Genomic DNA, 22,701 nt, shown 5'->3' on the forward strand with positions numbered 1-22,701 from the left:
GGTCATGACGTGGGTTTAGGTCAAGGGCAAGCTGTGGGATTGGACTGCTCTTCAAGCACGAGCACCACAATTGGTTAAACAACTTACGTACAGCAAACAGTGTTGCTTAATACTCCATTGGAAAGAAGGTTTGCCTCTGCAACAGAGCCCAGTCTGAGGCATAAGTGGCAGGCAAAGTTTTAAAAGGATTCTCGTTCAAAACCAGACTTAATGGGAATTCACCATTTAGTCCCACAAACACCTCGCCACTGCAGCAACACGTGAATGGAGTATTCGCTTTAGCAACAGTAGAACGATTACACTCCAAGGGAATTACATTTAGTTGGTGAAAGAAAGAGAACAAAAAGACAAGAAAGAAGTTAAAAAAGAAGGATCCAAAGTGGAGAAGATGAAGTGGTTTTACATGGAAAGATAGGGAAACTGGGAAAGAAGAGAAGCAGAACAGAAATCAACATAATGCTGAAGGAGGCAACATGCAACCATCAAGAAAACAAGAGAAAAAAAAAAAAAGAAAACGTATTAGTACCAAAGAAAAAGTTAAGTTGTGCTTTTGTATTCTTGATATTTATACAACTCTCTATGGAACCAAACACGAAAATATGGCTGTTGAAATGAAAGCTGCAGTAGGCAATTTGAACACACACGATGCAAAACCTCCCCATCACTTGCCAAGGTAAAGGTGGTCAACTGTTGTAACTAACAAGCAAGCTAATGTCTGTTCTAGTTAGTTAGTTATATCTGACTGGGAGATAAGAAAGACATAAAGACAAGTAGAACCTGGGTAACCCTTGTTTGTACAGAGTGGCTGTGATTTCCTAGATACATGGTAACTAACCTTGATTGGTTGTTTAATTCAGACTGAGTCAAGTTAAAAAAAAAAAACATGCAAAAGGACAGGATCATTCAAGTAAATGTTGTCAAAATTTATTTCAACCAAGACTATAATGAAATAATCTTGCCTTCTGCAACTTTAAGGTTAATGTGAAAGAAATATTTAAAGCTACTACAAAGAACTTTCATATTGTGTTGATGTTGAAGGTCCCATATGCACAAAAGCAGTAGTATTTCTATTGCCATAACCATAAAATAGAGCATCATAAATAAAATTATCTAAACAGAAATCTCTTGTTTCTTTTGAAGTGGCTAACATAACTTTGCCTGGGAAAATATAAACATAAGCTGTTCCAGTCTGCATGCCATAAACCATCTCATCTGATTTTAAGGAGAATCCGAACCAGTGGCAGGCATTAAGAATAACTATTTAGAAATAGCAGGCCTTCGCTGTGATGGTGTCATTTCCTTATAAAGTAAGACTGTTCTATAACCAGTTAAAAACTCCTTGTTGTAGCTTTTTGAAATTAGAAAAAAAAACATTTTTTTTCTTAACACTTAAAACTCAAAGTTCAAAAGTTGTGAACAACAATTCTTTTGTGTGTCTGAACTGTATGTTATCTTATTTTTGCATTGCAACCCTCCCTGCAATTATCGCACATAGTATCTCTATTTTTATGCCACAGTACTGCTGAGGAAGCAAAAGCATCCATTTAAAATAAAGCACAGTGGTGAAACTTAAACGCAAACCACAAACCGTATTTGTCTTGGGTCATATTGTGTATTGCGTTTTGCGCAGACCATTGTGTCTGACCATGTATAGTTATGTGTGTCTACGTGTATTTAGACTGCCCTGTGTGACCCACCTTGTCATCTTGGGAGTCGGGCTGCAGCAGGCTGTGTTGCTGGATGGCCATCGGGGGAGGTAGAGGGACAGCGTCGGCCCCCTCCTCTCCTTCCTCCTCGCCACAGCTCTGCATGCCTGATGAGGAAGACTTAGACAGGGTACCACTGCTCAGCCCCTCATTACGCATACGCTGTAGAATGAAGACGAGAGCAATGATTGTCAGCTGGTAGGTCAGAACCAAAACTGTTTTTCAATGTTCTGACAGGATCAGTCATCTGTATTTACCTCCTCCAATGTCTCGTCCTGTGGTGTGGCGGCGCTGTCGTCAGAGTCCTTCTGCGAGCCATGCATTGTATCCATGTTCTTCCTTGTGCCATCACGGTTCTTCTTGTGCTTGTGGGCGAGCTTCTTGACGTGGCCATCTGCTTTGCCGGAGCTAAGTCGCCGTACGGGGCTGGTCAGCCACTTTCTTAATGTGTTCCCGGGACGTTTGGGGCCAGGCGAGCTGTGAGGACCCAGGGTCTGGCTGGAGCCTGGTTGTAGGGCGTCGTTACTGGATACAGACAAAGTGTCTAAGAGTGAGAGGGAGAAAAGAAAGAAGAGGTTGATAATGGCAGTAACACAAGTACAGAGGCATAATCTGTAGACTTCACCAGAAATTAAGGAACAACTGTGCTATAAAAGGTTTGTTTACATCACAAACTCCTGGAAACACAGCAGCAAAACAGTCATGTATTTTGCCATTTTTCCATAAAATTGAACTCTTTTTACTCAATTATTAATTTACCACAATATACATTCATTTGGTCAAAAATATTACAATTCAGACTTATTTGATTTGTTTTTTTCAGCACTGAAGCTGTAATTATATATCAAACTAGACACTCAATCAGTATAAATCACTTAAAAAGCTGTTTTTATGTAAGAAGTCGCCATATATGCATATGTGAATTTGCATATATTGAGAGAACATTGAGGAAAGACACATTATATGATTTAAAAAAGCGTCTACATGTGTTTTGTTTGTGCTTCGTTTGTATGTGTTATTTGCAGTGGGCAGGCTGGCCTCCTCCTCCTCACAGTGATCCTTGGGGAATATGTAGGAGGAAACCTCTTCTTCGACTAGAAATGGAGCGATGTGAAAATGATACAGGAAAAAAGGATGCCCGAGGCTTTGTCTGAACACTTCAAACATACATCCACCTGTCTGTCCCACCTGTCTGCTCACCCCCTCCCCTGTTCTCCTTCCTATCTTTAACCTCTCTCCTCCGTTGCCCTGACATTCCCACATTACTTTTCTTCACCATTATCAAAAAAGCTGCTGCATGCTACAGAGTGAAGAAACAAAACCTCTCAACTGGCTCGACGTAGTATCTGACCGAGCAGTCTTGGGGTGATAACGTTGGGGTTGGATTTCTTTGTGTGTCGTCTCATTGTGCAACATGACCCCAACTCTGACACCACATAGCGTTCCCTGAACAAGACCTTTCACCTCCTGTAAGACTGCATGATTTAAGAGTATCCATTAGTCTGCTGCCAATATAAGAGGTCAAGAAAAAACAAAACAAAACAAAACCCTAGATATGACAAAGAACGTCAGGAATCCCCCAAAGATGAGGAGAGTATGGATGCTCTCTGATCACCTAGTATGTGGACTAAATAGGGTATTCAGCTATGTTAAGCAAGATCCCAAACTGTAAAGAGCCGAAATGCTCAGTTAAAAGGAAAATGTGAACTGTGTAGGAAAGAAGTGAACACTGGTTCCTCACTTTGCTGGAAACTGACAAACTATCAGTCATTTTGCCAAATTGAAACAATGGAACTCACATGGATGTTTCATATCTTACAAATATTTTTAGAATTTATGGATAGTTTTAATTTGAAAGTATTAATCTAATTAGTAATTGAATTTAATAACATGACAAAATTAATAATAATGAATTAAATAATTGTATTTTATATGCAAGCACATAAGAACAGTCTAATTAATCAACATAATATTACATAATCATCTCTAAATCTGCATAATATTAATCTCTTTAAGAGTGACACTGCATCTTGTAAAAATCCCTTTTATCTATATATATTTCAACAGAACAAGGTTTGCAACGGTATCAGTTGTTGTTTTGTTTGGTTTTTTCATTCCATCTTTTATTTAAGTAATATAAATTGTTTACAGTTGTAGCAAAAGGTATCCAAGTGTTTTATGTTATAAGGATAATACACGGAGGAATGATGTCGGTGTTGGTGATTTTCCAGGGTGTTTTAATTGGAGGACTTTTGTTGAAGGAAGTTTACCTCACAGCAATGCCCTGAACAGGGAGCGGATGCTTTCATTGTGCAGATTAGTAAAAAAAAGTGCATCTCAATGGGGGCTGGAGGGACGATACTCAAGGATGATACTCTCCTCCAATTTCATCATGTCACATTGTGAGTTGTTGAGCTTCAAAGCTAAAGGCAGAAAAGAAAACAATGAGCTTTTCTAATGTTTTCGAGAAACATATTTAACTCTGAATACAAGACTAAATTATTGATATTTTAGGATTCTGTGCAGCAGCTTGACTAATGAGTAAAAGGTCTGAGAGTTTCAGGCTTCAGCTTCTCCATCATGTAGCTATTCAAGTGGTTAAAAAGATGCAGCTGCTAAAGATTAAACCATGTGACCAAGCTGAATGGTTCTTATGAATGGCAGGTGTGGAAATGCTGCCCTCCCTCACTGGACACTTTCACACAGCCTGAATGAATGCATCTGCATGTGAACGTGCATGTCAGTCATTCAGCCGCTGGGAGACGTATTTTTACTGCGCTGCGCTGATACAAAGCATGTGTTCTCACATTGCATGCAAGGGAAAAAGAAAGCACAGTTCCCAGAATAACAAGCATCTCCCACATTAAGACTCTAAGACCATCTTCTCCGAGACTCCTCTCACCATCTCGCTCTGACAAAGCCCAGGTCATCTGCAGATATCGTCAGCATAACCTGAGCAATAATAGTCCTGATCTTTCACCGACTGTACAGTACTCAAGCTGCCTTGTGCAAGATTTTCTTAGCCGTGAGTCAGGCCAACAATAACGTGAACGTGTCGAGGCAGAGCAGGCAAGAGCACATGTTTTTATCTTGTTTTCATCCTGCAATTTATTTTTTGCCAGACAGAAAGTCAGACCGATACCGTTCTATCTCCCAGGGATGGAAGAGATTGAACAGCTCCGGAGATCTATAAATTCCACCCAAAGGGCACATTTAAAGGTAGGAGGTGTGAAGGGGCTGTCCGTGTTGCTTGAGAGCAATTTGATGGAAGATAATCCCTTTCACTGGCACAAATCTTAACATACAACCTCGCTGTTTAGTGCAGATTTTAGGGGAACCTTGTGAATTACCTCCCTCCACCATCTCCCCTGCTGTACCAAATGAAAACCAGAGTCACAAATGTTTGTTACGATACCGCCCTGGAATGTTTTAGTCATGGGTACGAACATAGAGCCTATTTAAAGCTGTAATTCTGATGACACAGATACCTTAGCATTTACTATTGTTGGTCTCTAAGGACTATTAAAAACTTCCTTTATGAGTTCTCTATATTGTTACTTTAGTAGATAACACCAGCACATTTGATCCATTATTCATACTGAAAACAGAAAGTTCAGGTGATGACTGGGCCTTTGAATTATTTAAAGATCTTTAAAGATCCGAATACATTGAGTAAATAACCATTATTATCATATCGTATCAATAACTATTATGCTCTATCATTATATTCACCGGGGGAAAATGTACAGTGAGTGGGTAATAATTGCAATACGTGCAATTACTCTGTAGTTACCATATTATCTGTATAAGTGAAAGGTATAGTGTACATAGTATTCTTATTTTACTTTCTATTCCTATTTAACTTGTATTTTTATTCATCACTTGCTTTTTTCTACCTGCACATCTGACTCTTGAGATGCCACAACAATTGAATTTCTGACAACCTACTTGCGTAGGTGCGAAAGTTGTGCTTCTAAAGGGAGCAAACCATGGAGGCAGACACAGGGGGGCAGGACTTCTGATGTAGAGTAAACAGACTAGAGACACGCTGGGGTCACAACCTAACATGTAGCCATGCTGTTAGCAAGTATGTGTCAGCTAATACATCAGAGGATGCAGGGTCAGTTAAGCAGACAAATATTTTACGGCATCAATTCGCTCCAGTTAGGTCTCTGGTGAGAAACTATTACTTTTATGCCTTTGAATGACATTCAAATACTCACAAAATGTAAAACTGAGGTCACTGGCTTTGTGGTTTAAGGAAACAGAAGAAAAGTGGCCAATCTAAAAGTGTGAATTATAATATATCAACATAATAAAATTTGAATATCATAAATCAACAGAAAAAAAAGCCTCACTAGTGATGTATCTATTAATTTGTAAATATTAATATGATGATAATATATAAATGGTCATAAGAGAGAAATATATTTTCAGCAGTAACTGAAGGGGAGATACTGTGACTAAGAAACATTTTACAAAAAGCAGGGAAATCTCCCTCCTGTCCTTTATGATGACTAAAATGTGCACACTGACAGTTAGATAAGCATCTGCTGCTATCTACATGCTCTGATCAGACTGAAGAGGTCGTGCTAACATGGGTGTAAACAGATGAAACATGAGGTCAGCAGCCTTGACACATTCTTCCTCAGTAGAAAATAACCCTTGGATCACACATACACACACACAGGGGGCGCGACCTTTGCCCTTTGCCCTGCAGGGCGTCTCTCATTGTGAAGACACCTCCGGAACAGCTGGTGATGCTTGCGCTCATGGGAAACAAAACTAGCTGACATGATCTGCTTGCAGGGGTGACACCAACTAAGACTTTGTTTTTATAGCAAGAATTTCATTTTAGTCATGGAAACAATTTATTAAAGACTCTTAATTCTGCTGCTACAAAAATACATCAAGACAAAACAAATAATCCACTAGATTGAAAAGGTAGAAAGATGTTTCACTACTCATCCAAGAGGCTTCTTGAGTTTTAAAGTGATTATTCAGTTTGTCTTGATGCTGTACTACCTGGATACACAAACTACTGTATTTCCTCCAGTTTAGAGTCAAAGAATTTGAGCTATTTCACAAGCAGCATTTTCATTCCAAGGCCCAAAACAGTAGGCAACCGCAAATGACATCTGGTCTCATTAATCCCATCTGGTAAGCTTGTAATCACAAGTGCCGGATTCCCAAATGTAAAAATTATAAATACATCAGGAGTGTACAGTATGCTGGTGCTAGGCTGACACACATGCCAACGATCTAAATTGCTGTCCATTTCTCTACAGCTGCAAGAGATTAAACTTGCTCACAACAGACTTTAAAGCATCTAGTAACATGTTTGTTATTCAACATGAATACAGGCATCTCTGCCTCTGGAGCAATTCTGGAACAAAGGGTCCTGCCTGGGTGGGAACCCTTGATTTGAGAAAGTCATCATTTGTCTGTGTTGTTTGTTCAATGTACCAAAAAATTAGGTTTTATAATTTTACATCACTGTGGTTAAAATATAACAGGTTGATGATTCTAAGATGCTGGAAGAGCCTCAATCTCCAACGCTGAAAATGTGGAAGGAACAAATGATGGAAATAGCTGAATGTGAAATGATGCTGGGAAGACTGAACTGCAAAAATGGCATGTTTATAGAAAAACAGGACAGTTTTAGTGGATATATATATATTTATGCAACCTAATCTTGACAAGAATCTGATGATTTTGTACAGTATTATGTACTAATGCGCACCACATTATTGGAACCAAATAACTGCCTGCCCGCTTGATATTTGTTATATTACCTGCCTGTCTTTTGTTTTGTTTTTGTTGTGTTTTCCCTTTTTCTGTTTTGTTTGTGGATAGTCTTTTATAAAACCCAATCATCTCATTCACTTTCTCAGTGGACAGCATCATATTGCTTAGATGACTGTGATGATGATTGGGATCATAAATGTGTATATTTTCATGCAGCATTAGTGATTTGTGCACGGTAGACAAACTGCATGTATGTAGCCTACATATAGAAATGCACATGCATGCATGTACATACATGCTGCATTTTGTACATGCATGTACAGACATTCAAACTTCAAAAAAACTGCCTTCACCATCTGATTAAACATACAAACATTTACATTGATACTGAACATATAAAGTCAAATCACATTTGTATTCTGCTAATAATAGCATCCTCCTCGTTTAACTCTGTAGGGTGATATTCTTAAGAAGAGACTCACCCAGGGTCACACACAGGCCCTCCACTGCATCTTCAGATGTTTGCTAATTTATCTGCAAGCTACTGACGTGTTATCATAATTGAGTCACTGCTCATTCATGCTACCACAAAGAACCTGTAGATTTACAACTTAGTGTCAGTCCCCGAGTCTCAGAATAGGAGGGAGGGGACGGGCTGTCTTACAACCAGAGTGATCCTGAAAGTCTGCGCAGCTCCACAGAAGCATGCCTGGGATTCCAGAGGTGTCACCAGGGGAGCATCTTTCGTGTGGTCTTATCTTGCCCCAGGAGAAGTGATACAAACACACAGACGCACACAAACATCAGTCGGTGTGGCTGAAATGGAGCTTTTGGGGGTGGAGGTGCAGCGTGTGGGAAAGCTCCAGGGGGTTTGGCTAGCTGATCTGTAAAAATGTGGACAATGCTGGAGAGGGCTTGCCACCAAACAGCCATAGTTAGTGAGGGCGTGGAGGTGGGATGGGAGATATGGCAGAATTTAGAGACCACCCGCTACATATTCTGGCAAAACTAGTCAGATAGTATAATGTTAAAGGCTTTATTAAACTATATAAGGTAGACAACTTTGGATACTATAGCGTTTTTTCTATTCTATTCTTTTCTATTTGACCTCATTATTTTCTTTCTCCCTGGGGTCTACAATAACTCTCTACCCATCTGTGCAGCACCCGCCCTGTCATACAGATAGGCACAAAGATATAATCTTGTCAATGTGATTTCAGTAGATTTAATATCTCATCACATAACAGTGCATTCACTAAATTACTTTCACTGCCATAATGCCACAACATAATCCACACTTGATTAGTGAATGCCCTCTGCCTTAAACCCATTTGTAAATAGCTGATGTACATTCTACAACAAAGATGAGCTGTCAAAAAACAAAAAAAACAAAAAATGTATAACTGTTTTTGTTTCTTGCACAGTAGTTGTAAGTGCAGTCCAACTTTCTGACCCTACAAAAACTTTCTCTTTATGTCATACGACCACAAACGTAGCCCAATACAGATTGTACCATTACATTTCCTTTACATCTTGAATATGACAAGACATCTTATCACTTAAATAATTTCTTTCTCTCAACTCTCCAGACTTCTTTAGTATTAAAAAAGCAGAAATTGCAATTTTATCTCCACATAATAGCCAAATACAGAAGACACATTACTATCTCCATTTTAAACTCTGATAAAGAAGGCAAACAGTCCAAGTGTTTTGTCAAACAAAACCTACTCTGACATATAAATACTGTATTTGTACACAAGCAGAACAGCAAGAAAATGCTACACAGTCCAACACATTGTGCCAGCACCCACCTAGGTCCAGCAGCCAGAACTTGCAGTTGTCAGAGTGCCCTCCCTGTGCTGAATCCATGGAGCAAAATGGGTTTAGAGACACTAAGGACTCGATTCCACGGGCCATGTCTGCCAAATATCAAGCCTCTGGGATTCTGACTCGAAATATTGCCTCACAGCATCTCCACAGGTACGACCACTGACTTTAAATTCCTATGCAAAAACCAAAAACTGTTTAACTGCTGGTTAAAAATGGAAAGAATTTTGCAGTTGCTTAAATTCCAAGGAGACGAAGTATGAAGTCCAGCGTGAGGATAAAGAAAAAGTCAAATGCAGCATTAGAGAGTAGGATGTTTTCTCTTTCTCTCTCTCTTTCCCTCTCTCTCCTGTGAGTGGGCTGCTGTGAGGATATTGGGCAAGCCTCCACTGTGCCTCTCCTGCTCCAAGGGGATGTCTGTAAACATGCAGCACATCTACCGTATTACCCTTTGTAGAAGCACCCACTCAGTTTGTGTGGGCGGGTGCATATTTTAGAGGCATTAGGATGCATACGAGTTGTGCAGTATGCTTGGAACAAATATAGACTTGGTTATGAAATCCAAGAGAAGTGAACAGCAGAATGCTCACACATTTCAGATTGTTTTCCTTGAATTCTGAATATTCTTGGGGTTTTCAAGGGGTTTTGTGACGACTACTGTATATATTCAACACTTAACTCTGTTTTCCTATATCGTCACTTCATCTGACACACTGGCGAGATGCACAAAGGTCTCCCTGTTTTAACTGTGAGCGTGTGTTTGGGTGTGTGTGTCTCCCTGGGCTCTAAACACACTCTGTACAAACACGCACATACTTGCACATGCACTGCCTGCACGTACTCTCTGCTCCATGCAGAGGTCTTTTATCAGTAACACTGTCATTAAATGTGTACCTTTGTATTTAATTCTCAGAGGCAACCTGCATTCTTCAGTAAAGGGGGAATTCCAGCAAACAAACTGAAAATGTGATTAGTGTGTAGGTAAAGTGCTCTAAACAAGATTTAACAGGAATGTGTAGGTTTGCACACTGTAAAGTAAAAAAAAAAAAAAAAAACTCTAACCCTTTCAAGGCACCATAACACTAAATTTTGAGTTTTAAGTCACACTCAAACTCTCTACATATATTTTTTGTATAAATAAACTAAAACAAGTATTGCCAACATTTATTCATCCATTTATTTATCCATTTATCCCATGTGAATCTTTGAATTTGAGAAACCCCAAAAATCCTGCATTTCAAAAATTGTTCAGTGATCTGTGATCCTGATTTTTAACATTATTCACCTTAATGAATTTACTCAACAATTTTTGAAATATAATTGGCTCTAACACTCAAAGGTTCACAATTTTAACAAAGAAAAGTAAACCATCTCAACATAAGATTATAGGTTGAGAAACTTTTATTTTTATTTTTTCAAAATTTAAGAGTTTGAGTTGAAACTCAAAAGTTTAGTGAAGACAGCTGCATCGAAATTGAAGTGTTTATACACACTGATAGATAGGCACATACACACTGAAGACATACTATAGAGATGTGAACTACTTTCACTCAAAAACATCCTACAACCTGAGCAGACAACCAGCTGCCAGCCGTACACTTCACAAACTAATCCTACTGTATGTGAACCATTCAACTCTATTCTATTCCAGACACAGACATTGGCCTCCAACAGTCAATTATTCCTGGTTGTGAGACACAGCAGGAAAAGGGGAGATTTCCCGGAGAAGACTAATCCCCCAAACCGTCACCCTTCCACAACTTTGAACAAAGTGGCCTACATGGTTGGTCAGTAAACACAAAAGACCGACAAAGTAGCAAAGACATTTTTTTTGTCATCCTTGTTCTCCACCTCCTCAGCAACAGCCTTTTTTGACCACAGCAGCCTCTGCAGTGAGAAGCTCCTTTTCATCACTCCCTCTGGCCACCCAAACACACTGACACAAACAATGAGGGTGGGTTAGGCGCAACCAAGAGACCAAGGAGAGCCAGATAAAAACAAGAGCCTCTGTAAGCAAACAGAGATAAGAAATGGTTAAGCGTAGAAAGATAAGTGGTTCGTAAATTTTATCCTTCTTCCTGTGCTGCACTTGTGAATCATTCAACTAATTCCAAACTTGTAAGTTCCTGTAAGTACAGCCCATACATCCTGTAATTTAAAATTCAAATGCAGACCTTTCTTGTACTGACTACAAAGGGGCTGCAAGCAAAAATATTTGTATGCTATATTACCATAGAAACAAGCAGTTTCAGCTCTCACCCACTCTTCCAGAGGGAAAGACACAAGCAGAAACTTCCGTCAAGACGTGATGACAGCAGCTCAAATGAGGGTCAGGTCTGTGTATGGAGTTTTCCCTTTCACTGTCTTCTGTTAGCTATAATCTATTCTTTGTTCAGTACTTAGTATTTTAGTACTTAAGCACTGGTTAGATTATGAATGCTAACTGCTGGTCTGTATAAGGACACTGTGCAAAACAATAAATACACATTGCAGTGATTTGTAATTTTTTTTGACCTACTTGCACACACAATTTTTTATTTTTTTTTTTACAAAATGTTGAACCATGCCCCATCCTTGCCTATAAACAACTGAGCCTTTTGAGGTTGCCCCTCTCATACCCAGTCATTATACTATCACCTATTACCAATTAACCTGTTCACCTGTCGAATGTTCCAAACAGGACTTTTTGAGCATTCCAAAACTTTTCCAGTCTTTTGTCACTCTTGTCCCATCTTTTTTCGGAAATGTTGCAGGCACCAAATTCAGAATGAGTGTATATTCAAAAAATAGAGTCTATCAGATTGAACTGTAAACTGTATTGAACTTGTCATTGGATTGTATTTAATTGAAGACAATTTGAAAAGGATTTGCAAAACACTGAATTCTGTTTTTATTTACGTTTTACACAGCGTCCAAACTTTTTTGGAACTGGGGTTTGTACATTTCAGATGAGGTCAACATCAATGCCTTACATGGCCCAAGTGTAGAGACGAGCTGAAATATCAGAAAATCTACCTTGACTGCCTAGGGACATTCAAATATCACACAGTAAGTACTGATGTTCAGATTTAAAACAATGAGGGAATCAGTCACCATCACAGTAGCAGATCCAACAGCAGTTCAAAAGAATATGGACCCGGACAGTAGGGGGGTCTGATCCACACTTACTAGATAAACAAACCAGCAGCACCACAAGAATATCAAGTGGCCACCTGAGTCAGCTTTTAGGTCTTTGTCAGAAAGTTTTTAGCTCCAGGCTGATATGACTGCACTGATAAAACACATTAAAGGAAATAGTTCGGGTTTTTGATATGGAGTTATATGAGGTACTTATCCATAGCCAGTGTATTACCTACAATATATGACGAACTGCATGTCCCCAGTTTGGAGAAGCAAAGAGGAGTAGTGCGTGAAAGCTAAGAAATGTACTGCCATGAACAGGGTCAACAACAAAAGGTATTTTAGCCACTTAAAACAGCCTCACCTAAAAAATCAATATCATTTTAAGAGTAAGCTATATTTATGATTTGATTTACTGCTCTACCTTGAAGTCAGACAGCCATTTCCAACTGAAAAACACTATTATATAAACTGTCATATTGCTCTCTCCAAAGCCATTCACCAAAGTCAAACAATATCAACCAATCAAGGCAGCACAAAACCACAAGTCCTGTGTTCTACAAGGTAAATTTACTGGTTTTGACAAAGGAGTTGAGAGAATGATATAACTGTTTCAGTTCCCCGTCTGATCCTGTCCACAGCAGTACATTGTTTAGCTTCTGTGCTGCCTCTCCAAACTGGGGGATTGACCGCCATCCACTGTAGGTGTTATGTTAACCACTGACAATTCAAAAAATCCAAACTATCCCTTTAATGTTGGTATTAATACTGACATTTCTTTCGTGGGTTGAAAATGGCTTAACACTCCATCTACTGTTTTAAATCAGCCCTGACTCTTTCAAGGCCAGTGCTGACGCCCTTTAATCATCTATCAAATCAATCACATTATGTCCTTCCTGCCTCTCCACTTAATCTCTGAAACCGCCATGATCAAGCCTGCTCTGCAGCGCATTACTGTTATTAAGAAAATTTTTTATTTTGGATACTATAAATTAACAAGCCAGTATTAAAAACTGGAGGAAAATGTAAAATTAATCATGCATGTTTTCCTGTAATTCAAGTCATGCACTAACATCTGCATGTTATGAAATACATTTTTGTTTCAGCAGGGTGGCCACATTTGTGACTCCAAGTTGTATCTTCCTCTCTCATCTCCAAGTTAAAATATATGGACTAGTGAATGTATAACGTGTGTGTCTACGTATGTGAGAAATCCCCAACATTTCTAACAATCCGTTGGTAATTATGAAGTTAATTTTCTGGCAGGACATGATTCAACAATATTTGTCTTGCTGTAACCATAGCAGATTGTGGAAATAACCATGGGAACCATATTACTGACTTGTCTTAATGAGACCCTTTGGGCACGAGAATATGCAGATTCTGACATCATATTTTCCAGGATTGAACTCTCACAAGGCCGTTAAGTATTTTACATTTGCTACAATACGGGGACATGCTGCTGCGTGTTCATGACAAAATAAAGGTTTCTGACAGTAATAAGATCTGTGGATGTTAACAGTGTGGCAAATTCAAAGGTTAATATTATTTTAAGGTAATTAAAAGAGAGATATGGTTCAAGCTCACTCTCCACAGTTGCATAGCAACACCTAGAAATACATGTACGTGCTTTCTCTTGCAGCTGTTTGGTGAGAAGCGCAGGTTTTGCAAGTCACCAGTCCTGTGTTTGCAAACAAGAAATCCATCCTATTAGCTTTCACAAATGCTTCAAATGCCCATATGTGCAGGGATGTGAAAAGCAGTTGTTGTCGTGTTAGATAACAAGATTCTGCTGGCCACCTTGTTGTTTCTAAACACGAAATTCATCCAATCATCCAACTTCCTAATATTCTGAAGTGTCCAGATATGCCTCAAAATGAGAAAATAGCTTCCAATCCATCTGCCAATGTGAGTATGAACACCCAAGGAAATATTCTCATCCTACCCTTGTGGTTGAAGAGCCCCTCCATCTCCATGGAGGACCTGGAGTGAGCGATACAGAGCATGGAGCAGGGGACAATGCCCTCCTGGGCTGGAGAACGGTCTGTGGTCCGCACCAGGCACCAGTCCGGCTTGTCGTGGAGTCGCTCCAGAACCTCCACAGTCTGGCCCCGGCGTACTGTCAGCTCCCCACTGCTACCACCGTTACTGGCCACAAAGTCATGGATCACCACTGTCAACTCACAGCCACCGGACAGCTGAAATGAAAGGACAACAGAAGCGATGTCGGTAAAAAAAAACAAAAAAACAGGGATGTTCACCGGTAAATAAATGTTTTTTCATTTCATTTCTCTGGTTCACATGTCTCCAACAAGCATGAATACAATCTCCACAGGACACCCTTTGAGGTTAAATTATATCAAACAAGTCATTCAACAAAAAAACGTGAAACTAATATCAGTAAGCATGAGCGTAATGCTAAACTGAGATTACATTGTTGCTAAATTGACTAAGGAGGAATGATTGAACACTGATGATAAGACTGGTGTGCTGTCACACTTAGGACTGAAACATAGGCCTGGATAATAAAACAATGGTCATACGGATCAGCAGTAGACACTTCAGAGCTTTTGATTTCAATGACTCAAATTTTGGGGATTGCAGTTCTCCCAGTATTTTTTCTCTCTGCACCCCAACCTTCATAAGTGCATCTGGTGCATGACCGAAGAAAAAACACCACCACCACAGCACAGTTTCCAGGGAGCCTGTAGCTACACTTTTCAACTTGACACTGCCGGTGTCAGATTTGTATTGCAATTCTTTTCTCAATGTCACATTATAACACTAAATAAAAGAGTATCTTATAATAACTCCTGTTCATAGATATCTTGTCCAGTCAGTACTGATTACCTGCACACAGGACAGTCCAGTGTTGTATATTCCCACACAACAACCTTTGTAAAGTAAGGTAAATGTGTGTATGACTTCACTACCTGACACTATAAACTGATGCCAACAAGTGTGATCATTCAATGAAATTGCTTCTGACATCTCAAAGTGAAATTACTGGCTCCTCAGAACACAAAGCAACTATTCCCACACAACAACCTTCGCAAACAGTACAGGTGCTAACGCAGCTCTGTAAAGTAATGTGTACATGCACTGATGACTGGTGACTCATTCTGGCACAACTGAGCAAAACGTCAGTCTGACGAACCGACTCTTGAGTGTCTATGAAAAGACAGGCGACATAAGATAGACGGGGATCAAGGTGGAATTAGTCATTTTGCTCACCGGTTTATTCTTGAACATATTTCATTTGGACATGTGACTGAAAATGCAACCATTTGCTGCACATTAAATGTTTTGATACTCTAACAGTACACCAGAGCATGTGCAAATTCTGATACCCAGCAATCATAAAATACAAAAGCATAATTAATGATTGTCTAGGACATTTTCAAATAAATGGCTTTGAAATGGCAAAATAAATGAAATAGATATCACAAATGTCCAATGATGTGTAGTTTGTCCTCTCTGCTGTACAGTACATAGCAATAGTTCTAATTGAACTTCATGTTTTAAACTAGTTAATTCTTTACTAATTGTAAGCCTGTATTTTTATAATAGGAAAGTTCATGTACTCCAAGTTAAAATTCCCAAGAAAAAGTAACATTAAACTCAAATATTTTTGAGCTATAAAACCTAAATTGATTTCAATCGTCTTGTGGGCATTTAACACTGATGATGACCAAAGTTTTAAGTCTATTAATCATACAATTAATAATAAAGTTAAAATAAGCTATATACCCGGCAGACTGTTTACACATTTCATGTGTTCAAAGGGTTACAGCTGTTTAAATTGAACATGTGTTTCCTATTTATAGCACTGAAATTTACATGGTGTTGCATGTTTCTTTTGCCCTTTATCACTGAGACAAATTGTATAAACCATTTCAAAGAAAAAAACATCATGCCTTTTTTCAAATACCACACGACACATCATTGACAACATACCCTTTGGTAGTGTGGTAAAGCCAGAGAGCTGAGAAGCTGAGAAATGGGATTTGAGCTCCTGTCCTCCAGCCTTTCCATTGTCCACTCCCTCATTGCAAGAAAAAGTCCCAAACAGCTTGAAAACTCTACCGCAGTCTGATTTCTACAGCAATCAACTAAAATTGTCCTAAATCACAACAAGGAGACGCTCTCTAGATAAGCATACATTTAAGTAAAATTGATTTAACTTTTTATGGAATATTTCCCGTGGGAAGAGCAGCCGCAGATAATTACAATCCTGATCCATTAGAACATCCAAAGGCCAGAAGAAAAGTTGCTGCCATCAACAGCGCTCCTCTGTGGGTGCTTACAATCAGACTATTGAAGGTTAAATGATTCCCTGTTGTGTGTCTCCTCTCCACAGTGGAGCAGTTAATCCATCCTTGTCTTTAAACGAATGTTGCCACAATTAAGCTCACTAATGTCCATTCATCAACAAAAACAAAACACACCAGAAAATTAGTGGAAAAAAACACAGCGGTTTTTGCCCGAATATTTCTAAGTGTGAGATCGATAGCTGTGAGGACATAAAACTGTGCTCTCCTGTCTGGCATACAGACGAGCATCCTCTGTGAAGAGAGCGTGGGAGGCTGAAGCTGCTGACACACAAGTCACTCACTAAAGCGGAGACACACACACACACAGGAAGCAGGGCACACACACACACACACGCTCTAACACAAACACAGCACTGTCACTGCCTCTTGAATGAGAGGTCTCACAGAGAGCCCTCACAGAGAGGAAGATAGAGAGGGGCATTCAAAAACGTGAGACTGAAACACAACATTTGTACTTGCATGTGTCACTGTGTATTTTGAATGTTTATACACGAGAGCGTGTCCTTAACTGAGGGAACAATGAATAATTAATTTATGAGAACACACACTGCTCACCTCCTCACCTTTACAGTTTGTTTTTATGTCACGCGACACAAACACAGAGCTAAGGTTTGTGCTAACAGTTAACTAAACAGCAATAGTGGGTATGCTAAGCTAATTTTCTTTTTTTAAGGCTGAGCTGGGGGAAATCCAATTCAAGTGTGAAAATAGAGACCCATAGTCCACTGCTTCAATTTATAATTAGTATGACAAAAAAGTATGGAAATATTTTGTATCTATGTGTGCTGGTGCGTGTGTGTGTGTGTGTGTGTGTGTGTGTGTGTGTGTGTGTGTGTGTGCGCTTTACAGTTGCTCATACTGAGCGTAGGAGGACAGGCCTTCTGTGGTGCTATTACCAGATATAACTACAGCCGACTGCTAAGGTTCTCTCTCTCTCTCTCTCTCTATCTCCTTCTCTCTATCTCACATGCGCGCGCGCGCGCGCACACACACACACACACACACACACACACACACAGCTTTAAAGCACTATCAGATGGACTGTTTCTTCCTCTTCACACAATCAAAAACTTTAGAGTTGCCTGCATATAACCAGTTTGCAGCTTCCAGATGATCACGTCACTGTGTGATGGGATGATATGGACCAATGGTAGAGAGGCTACGTCAGGGGCTCTCAAACGTATCACTCAAAGATCCACAACGGATCTTTACTCAAGTGAAACTTTTGGAACAATTGGCAATAATTATTTAGCCCACATAAAACTTTAAAGCAACATATATTCAACAAGCAATTAATTAATGTCACATGATGGGTCAGTACAAAACTGATATAGACACGATTATTTTATTGAACATATTAGTTCTAGATCTCGTACTAGAGAAAACAGAGCTGATAGCAATTTCTACAGTGTAACGTTAATGTGTGAACTTGGCAGCAACAGCACACGACACTCTGTCCAGCAGTTAACTTTGCCATGACAACATTGTCAATGATAAATATAGTAAGCCATATTAAAACTTTATTTGCAAACTGCAACTTGTCTGACCAGGCAATTGGAAAAATTAATACTGAAGCCTGCTACAGATTTTTTTTGTTCAAAATTGAAAACATGACACTTCTTTCATAACATAAAGTATAGCCTGGGTCGGGTCTGACTTGCTGTGCAGTCCAGATGTAGACCTTGGTCCAGACTTTGAGAAGTCCTGGGCTACATACTGGCTGAATGAACAAATTAGTGTGACAGTATTTATTTTTTGCATGTCTGATGTGCTGCTATGCACATGGTGGGAATGAAGCCTGGAGAATGTGTCTATCGTCCTACCTTATCACTGTCCAGTGTGTTCTGGGATGTGCGTGAGGCAATGGAGATGGTATCTGGTTGGCTGCTGGCGTCTCCCTGGCTGTCCAGCTCCTCTCCGTCTCTGCAGGCAGACATTATTATCATTATAATCACTCCATTATTATTAATCATTGTATTTTTCTGGAAATGTTTGGTAGTGAGTTTTTATACTGCAACAGCCTGGAATCTGGGATGTTTTTTGCATCACTTCTGTTTTTCTCCTGAGGCCAGCTGCAGTTTTAATGGTCATTATTGAAAAAACTGATCTAAATAGTTTTAGAATTTCCTACTGTATTTATTTATTAATATTTGCCACATTGCGCCTTTAACAAAATAAACAAAAGCTTAAGTTCAGAGAATGACACTCTTAGCTTACCGTCTGCCTTTCTGTTTTGTTGTGGTGGCTTTAGGGATGTGGATGGGCTCCTTCAGAGCTCCTCGCAGGTGGACGGTTCGTTCCTGGATGACCTCCCGAATATGTTTGATCCAGTCCTGTTTGTTCTCAATGCTTGAAGCCTGTGACGCGACATGACAACTTGGTCAGATAAAGTTTAGACTGACAGGTTTTAGTATGTACAGCTGTTATGTCACCACTAGTGACGTAGTCAGGTGTTTTTTTCTGCTTTTTCACATACTGATGCAGACAGATCATTAATCAGCGACAAGAGATGTGAACAGCAGAAAAAATAAAAGCAGTTACCCTTTTCACTTTTCCCAAACGGATGCATTGTTGACCCATAACACAGCTTGAGGTTTAATTTAGCAATTATATAGTTGTGTCTGATCCCACATGAGTGCTTTCATCCCTGCAATCTTCTAATTGAGTCACATGTTCATATTCAGACACAATGTGAAATGACGACAGTGGTGTCTCCTAAGTGCCACTTAGGGCTCCACAGAGAGAAACAGGTACTTTTATCATCAGCCTCATTTATTTACGTCACAGAGCCAACACGACAGCATGTTGTGCATATGACTACCCTCGTCTGCGTCTCCTCTTCCTCCTTCACTTAGCAACGAGCAGCACCAAGGCTGCTGTGGCACCGTGTTACATAAGACACAGATTAGGATGGTCATCAGAAGTTATGCAATAAAACAGACCAACAGCTGCTGAGCACACATTCGCGCATCGTAACAAAAACACGGGGATCCACAAGTTTCATTCTTTCTCTCTGTCAGTCTCAAAAACAAAGACGCATCTACATATTCACCCTGCATAAAACACTGCTTATGACTCACTGCATGAGAACTACCAAGTTGCTTGTGAGTTTTGATTATGACCCATCAACTGCTATGCTAATGTTTCTGCATGATAAGTGAATAAGTAGCAAAAAGTAACACTCCAGCCCTCTACAGGGAGTGAACTTTCTTGGCTGAACAGAGGGAGCTATGTAGGATTTAGTGGGGGTGGACTACAAATATGGAGTGACTCTTCCTCTTTATGTGTGAACATCTTGACCACTCTTGCAGACAGGGGATCATATGGGGGTCTATTTTACACTTCATTGATACAAGTGGAACTGTAGCTAATTAAGAGGAATATTTTGGTTCTCATATTTACAATAGGAAAAAGGAAAAGGAACATTAAGAAACATGAAGGCAGTGACCAAACAATGCCCTTTATCTTCACCATTAAAATTCTTATCTTTATACCTTGAGGACGATCTTGTTGTCCGAGGTCGGGGTCCTGCCCACCCACAGGGCAAATTTACACGGATCTCCCTCCACATGTTCTGTCACTCCAAGCTCTGATGTCTGAGGGGGTGAATAATGTGTCAGAAAATCCACATGATACATTACCAAAAATGTCACAAATAACAGCAATCAAATAACAGCAATTTGTCGTAGAGACCATCCAGCTGACCCAACTCCCAAAAACCATGAAAACCTGGAACAAACTGGAACTTAGGTTCACACGTTTGAGCTGTACTCTAGTCTTAGATTGGGTCAAGCTTGAATTTAGATTTTAAAATTTTGTTTTGACCCAACAAACCCTGATAAAACCCAAGGAAAATGACAACATGAGCAACACAAGCTCCATATTTAGTCTGGCAATTGGGTCAGTTGTTTTAATAAACACATTTATATAATGAAAATCCAAGGACGATTGACCCAATCAATACACAGAAATGACAATAATGACTGGTACACCAACTATATTCTGGTGACATCATGTCATAGCTTGTACTATTATGAGCGATGAAGTCATAGTTTATTAGCATCATCCATGGATAGCCCCAGTAAGTCAGACAGTACATCTTAGTAACTTCTCATCTGTTATAATCAGTTTAAAAAGAAACAATACAGTCTGATGAAACAGCCCTTTACTTACAAAGAGTTTGCTCTTGTACAGATACTTGCTGCGCCCATTAGAGTCTTTGACTTCTTTGCTGAAGACCAGAGACATCTCGAAGAGGAAGAGGTGTCGGTCGCGACCCTTCCGGATCAGAGTCTTGGGATCCCAGACCTGGAAGGACTCCTGGAGTATCAACTCTCCCTGTGAGTCAATGTTCCCATCAAACCCTGACAAAGAAGAAAGGAGCAATTTAGTCGTGTTTGTGTGTACAGTATGTACAAACATCTTTGTGGGTGGCGAGCGGAAGGGAAGTTAAATTAAGTTATTGTTGACTCACAGCTGAATTGTCTCTGCTGAATGAACTGAAAGTGGCGTCACTCCATTCACAAAAGTGAAGTGGATGTTGAAATAATGAGAAACATCAGACACTCAGAACAAGTTGTTTTTGTGTGTATACCCACCATCCAGCATAGAGAGATGCATGGCATCATTGGCTTTCTTGGGAACACTGAGCATCACTTCAAGACCATCCTTGATCTCACCTTTACCCTCCTCACAGCATGTCAACAACTCCTACAATACAAGCACACAAACAGAGACATACACATGTTGACATTTAAATGAAGAAGTAACAATTTCATTTTTTAAACAGAGAGTTTATCTAACCATTTTCAGATCAACCGGATAATCAATGAGGAGAAAATGGGTAAAAGGTAAACTACAGTTTACCCACCCGTGTATTTATCACTACAACCCTTGTTGTAACACATTGCTACACACACATACCACACACACCTATGAGAACATGTCTATCCCTTTTCTCTGTGTATCTATAAATATAGCAGCTTGACAAAATGTACATTCTTTACGAGTTGAATGTCACTGTGTATCAAACTATAGTAAGCAGTCAGTGCTGAAGTAAAATAGAACAGAGATTTGTATCTAAGAATCATTTGCAGGTTTGACTGTCCTGGTGAAAAACACAGCTAATCATTTTGAGCAGTATGGCTCACACACTTACAGTTAACTTTTCATTTTGGTGGCACTGGCCAATTTACTGACTCAAAAACTTGGTTTTAAAGCATGAATGAAATGTTTTGGGCGAGTAACTACCTTTTGCAAACATGTAATCGAGTTTTGATGTTCTATGACAATTGCACTTCCATTTTAGAGAATGTAAAGACTGTTTAAAAAAATGAGTCAAATGGATTGCGAAAAACTGTAATGATTTTTAAAGGGTAAAAGTTCATACTGTATGCATTTTTTGCCTGCAAAAACTAAATAACAACAGACTGGATATCATTCCCTTTAGATCTATTTAAAGACAAGCTGTACCTTGAGAAGGAGTTGGTATTTAGTGATTCTCTGGACTGGTTTGATCAGATACGAGGAGATGGAGTTGGCAAGGCGATGTCTCTGCTGGATTTCCTGTGAATCAAAAACGGAAACACACATATGAGTATGTGTTACGGAGCTATATTCTTCATTATTCTCACTCATGTACTGTACAGGTAAACGTTGAGAGCTAAACAAAAAAGTCCAAGAAGCAGTGCGTGGATTACAAAATATATAAAAGGAAATCTCTCATCCTAACTTTAATATCACAAGTTATCACATTTACTTACATCAAAGTAGGGTCCAGCATGTTCCAGGATGAGCTGAGTGGAGTCGGGCTTGTTCTTGCAGTAGTTCACATACATCTGAAACTTATCAGCCTGAGCAGAAGAAATAACACCAGTACTTTACACACAAGATATCAAGAGTCTAGTCTATTAACCTTGGTGCTTAGTGTTTTGGTATTTAAACTTAATGTGGACCTAAGTAGGACC

At 39.5% G+C, this 22,701-nt stretch overlaps 1 protein-coding gene across 1 annotated transcript in view; it reads right to left on the bottom strand.

Moving 5' to 3' along the window:
- triob (trio Rho guanine nucleotide exchange factor b) overlaps positions 1–22,701 on the bottom strand; it is a 150,180-nt gene that overhangs the window by 15,553 nt on the left and 111,926 nt on the right. Inside the window, exons 30-39 of the mRNA XM_084726265.1 lie at positions 22,498–22,587; positions 22,208–22,300; positions 21,334–21,445; positions 20,909–21,099; positions 20,230–20,331; positions 18,953–19,092; positions 18,559–18,658; positions 14,347–14,599; positions 1,964–2,250; positions 1,698–1,868 (exon numbers count right to left, since the gene is read on the bottom strand). Of these exons, the coding sequence (XP_084582391.1) occupies positions 1,698–1,868; positions 1,964–2,250; positions 14,347–14,599; positions 18,559–18,658; positions 18,953–19,092; positions 20,230–20,331; positions 20,909–21,099; positions 21,334–21,445; positions 22,208–22,300; positions 22,498–22,587 (1,539 nt within the window). The remainder of the gene's footprint in view (positions 1–1,697; positions 1,869–1,963; positions 2,251–14,346; positions 14,600–18,558; positions 18,659–18,952; positions 19,093–20,229; positions 20,332–20,908; positions 21,100–21,333; positions 21,446–22,207; positions 22,301–22,497; positions 22,588–22,701) is intronic.

The sequence above is a fragment of the Lutjanus erythropterus genome, chromosome 9 (assembly GCF_056507025.1).
Source record: "Lutjanus erythropterus isolate fLutEry1 chromosome 9, fLutEry1.hap2, whole genome shotgun sequence".
NCBI classification, from domain to species: Eukaryota; Metazoa; Chordata; class Actinopteri; order Lutjaniformes; family Lutjanidae; genus Lutjanus; species Lutjanus erythropterus.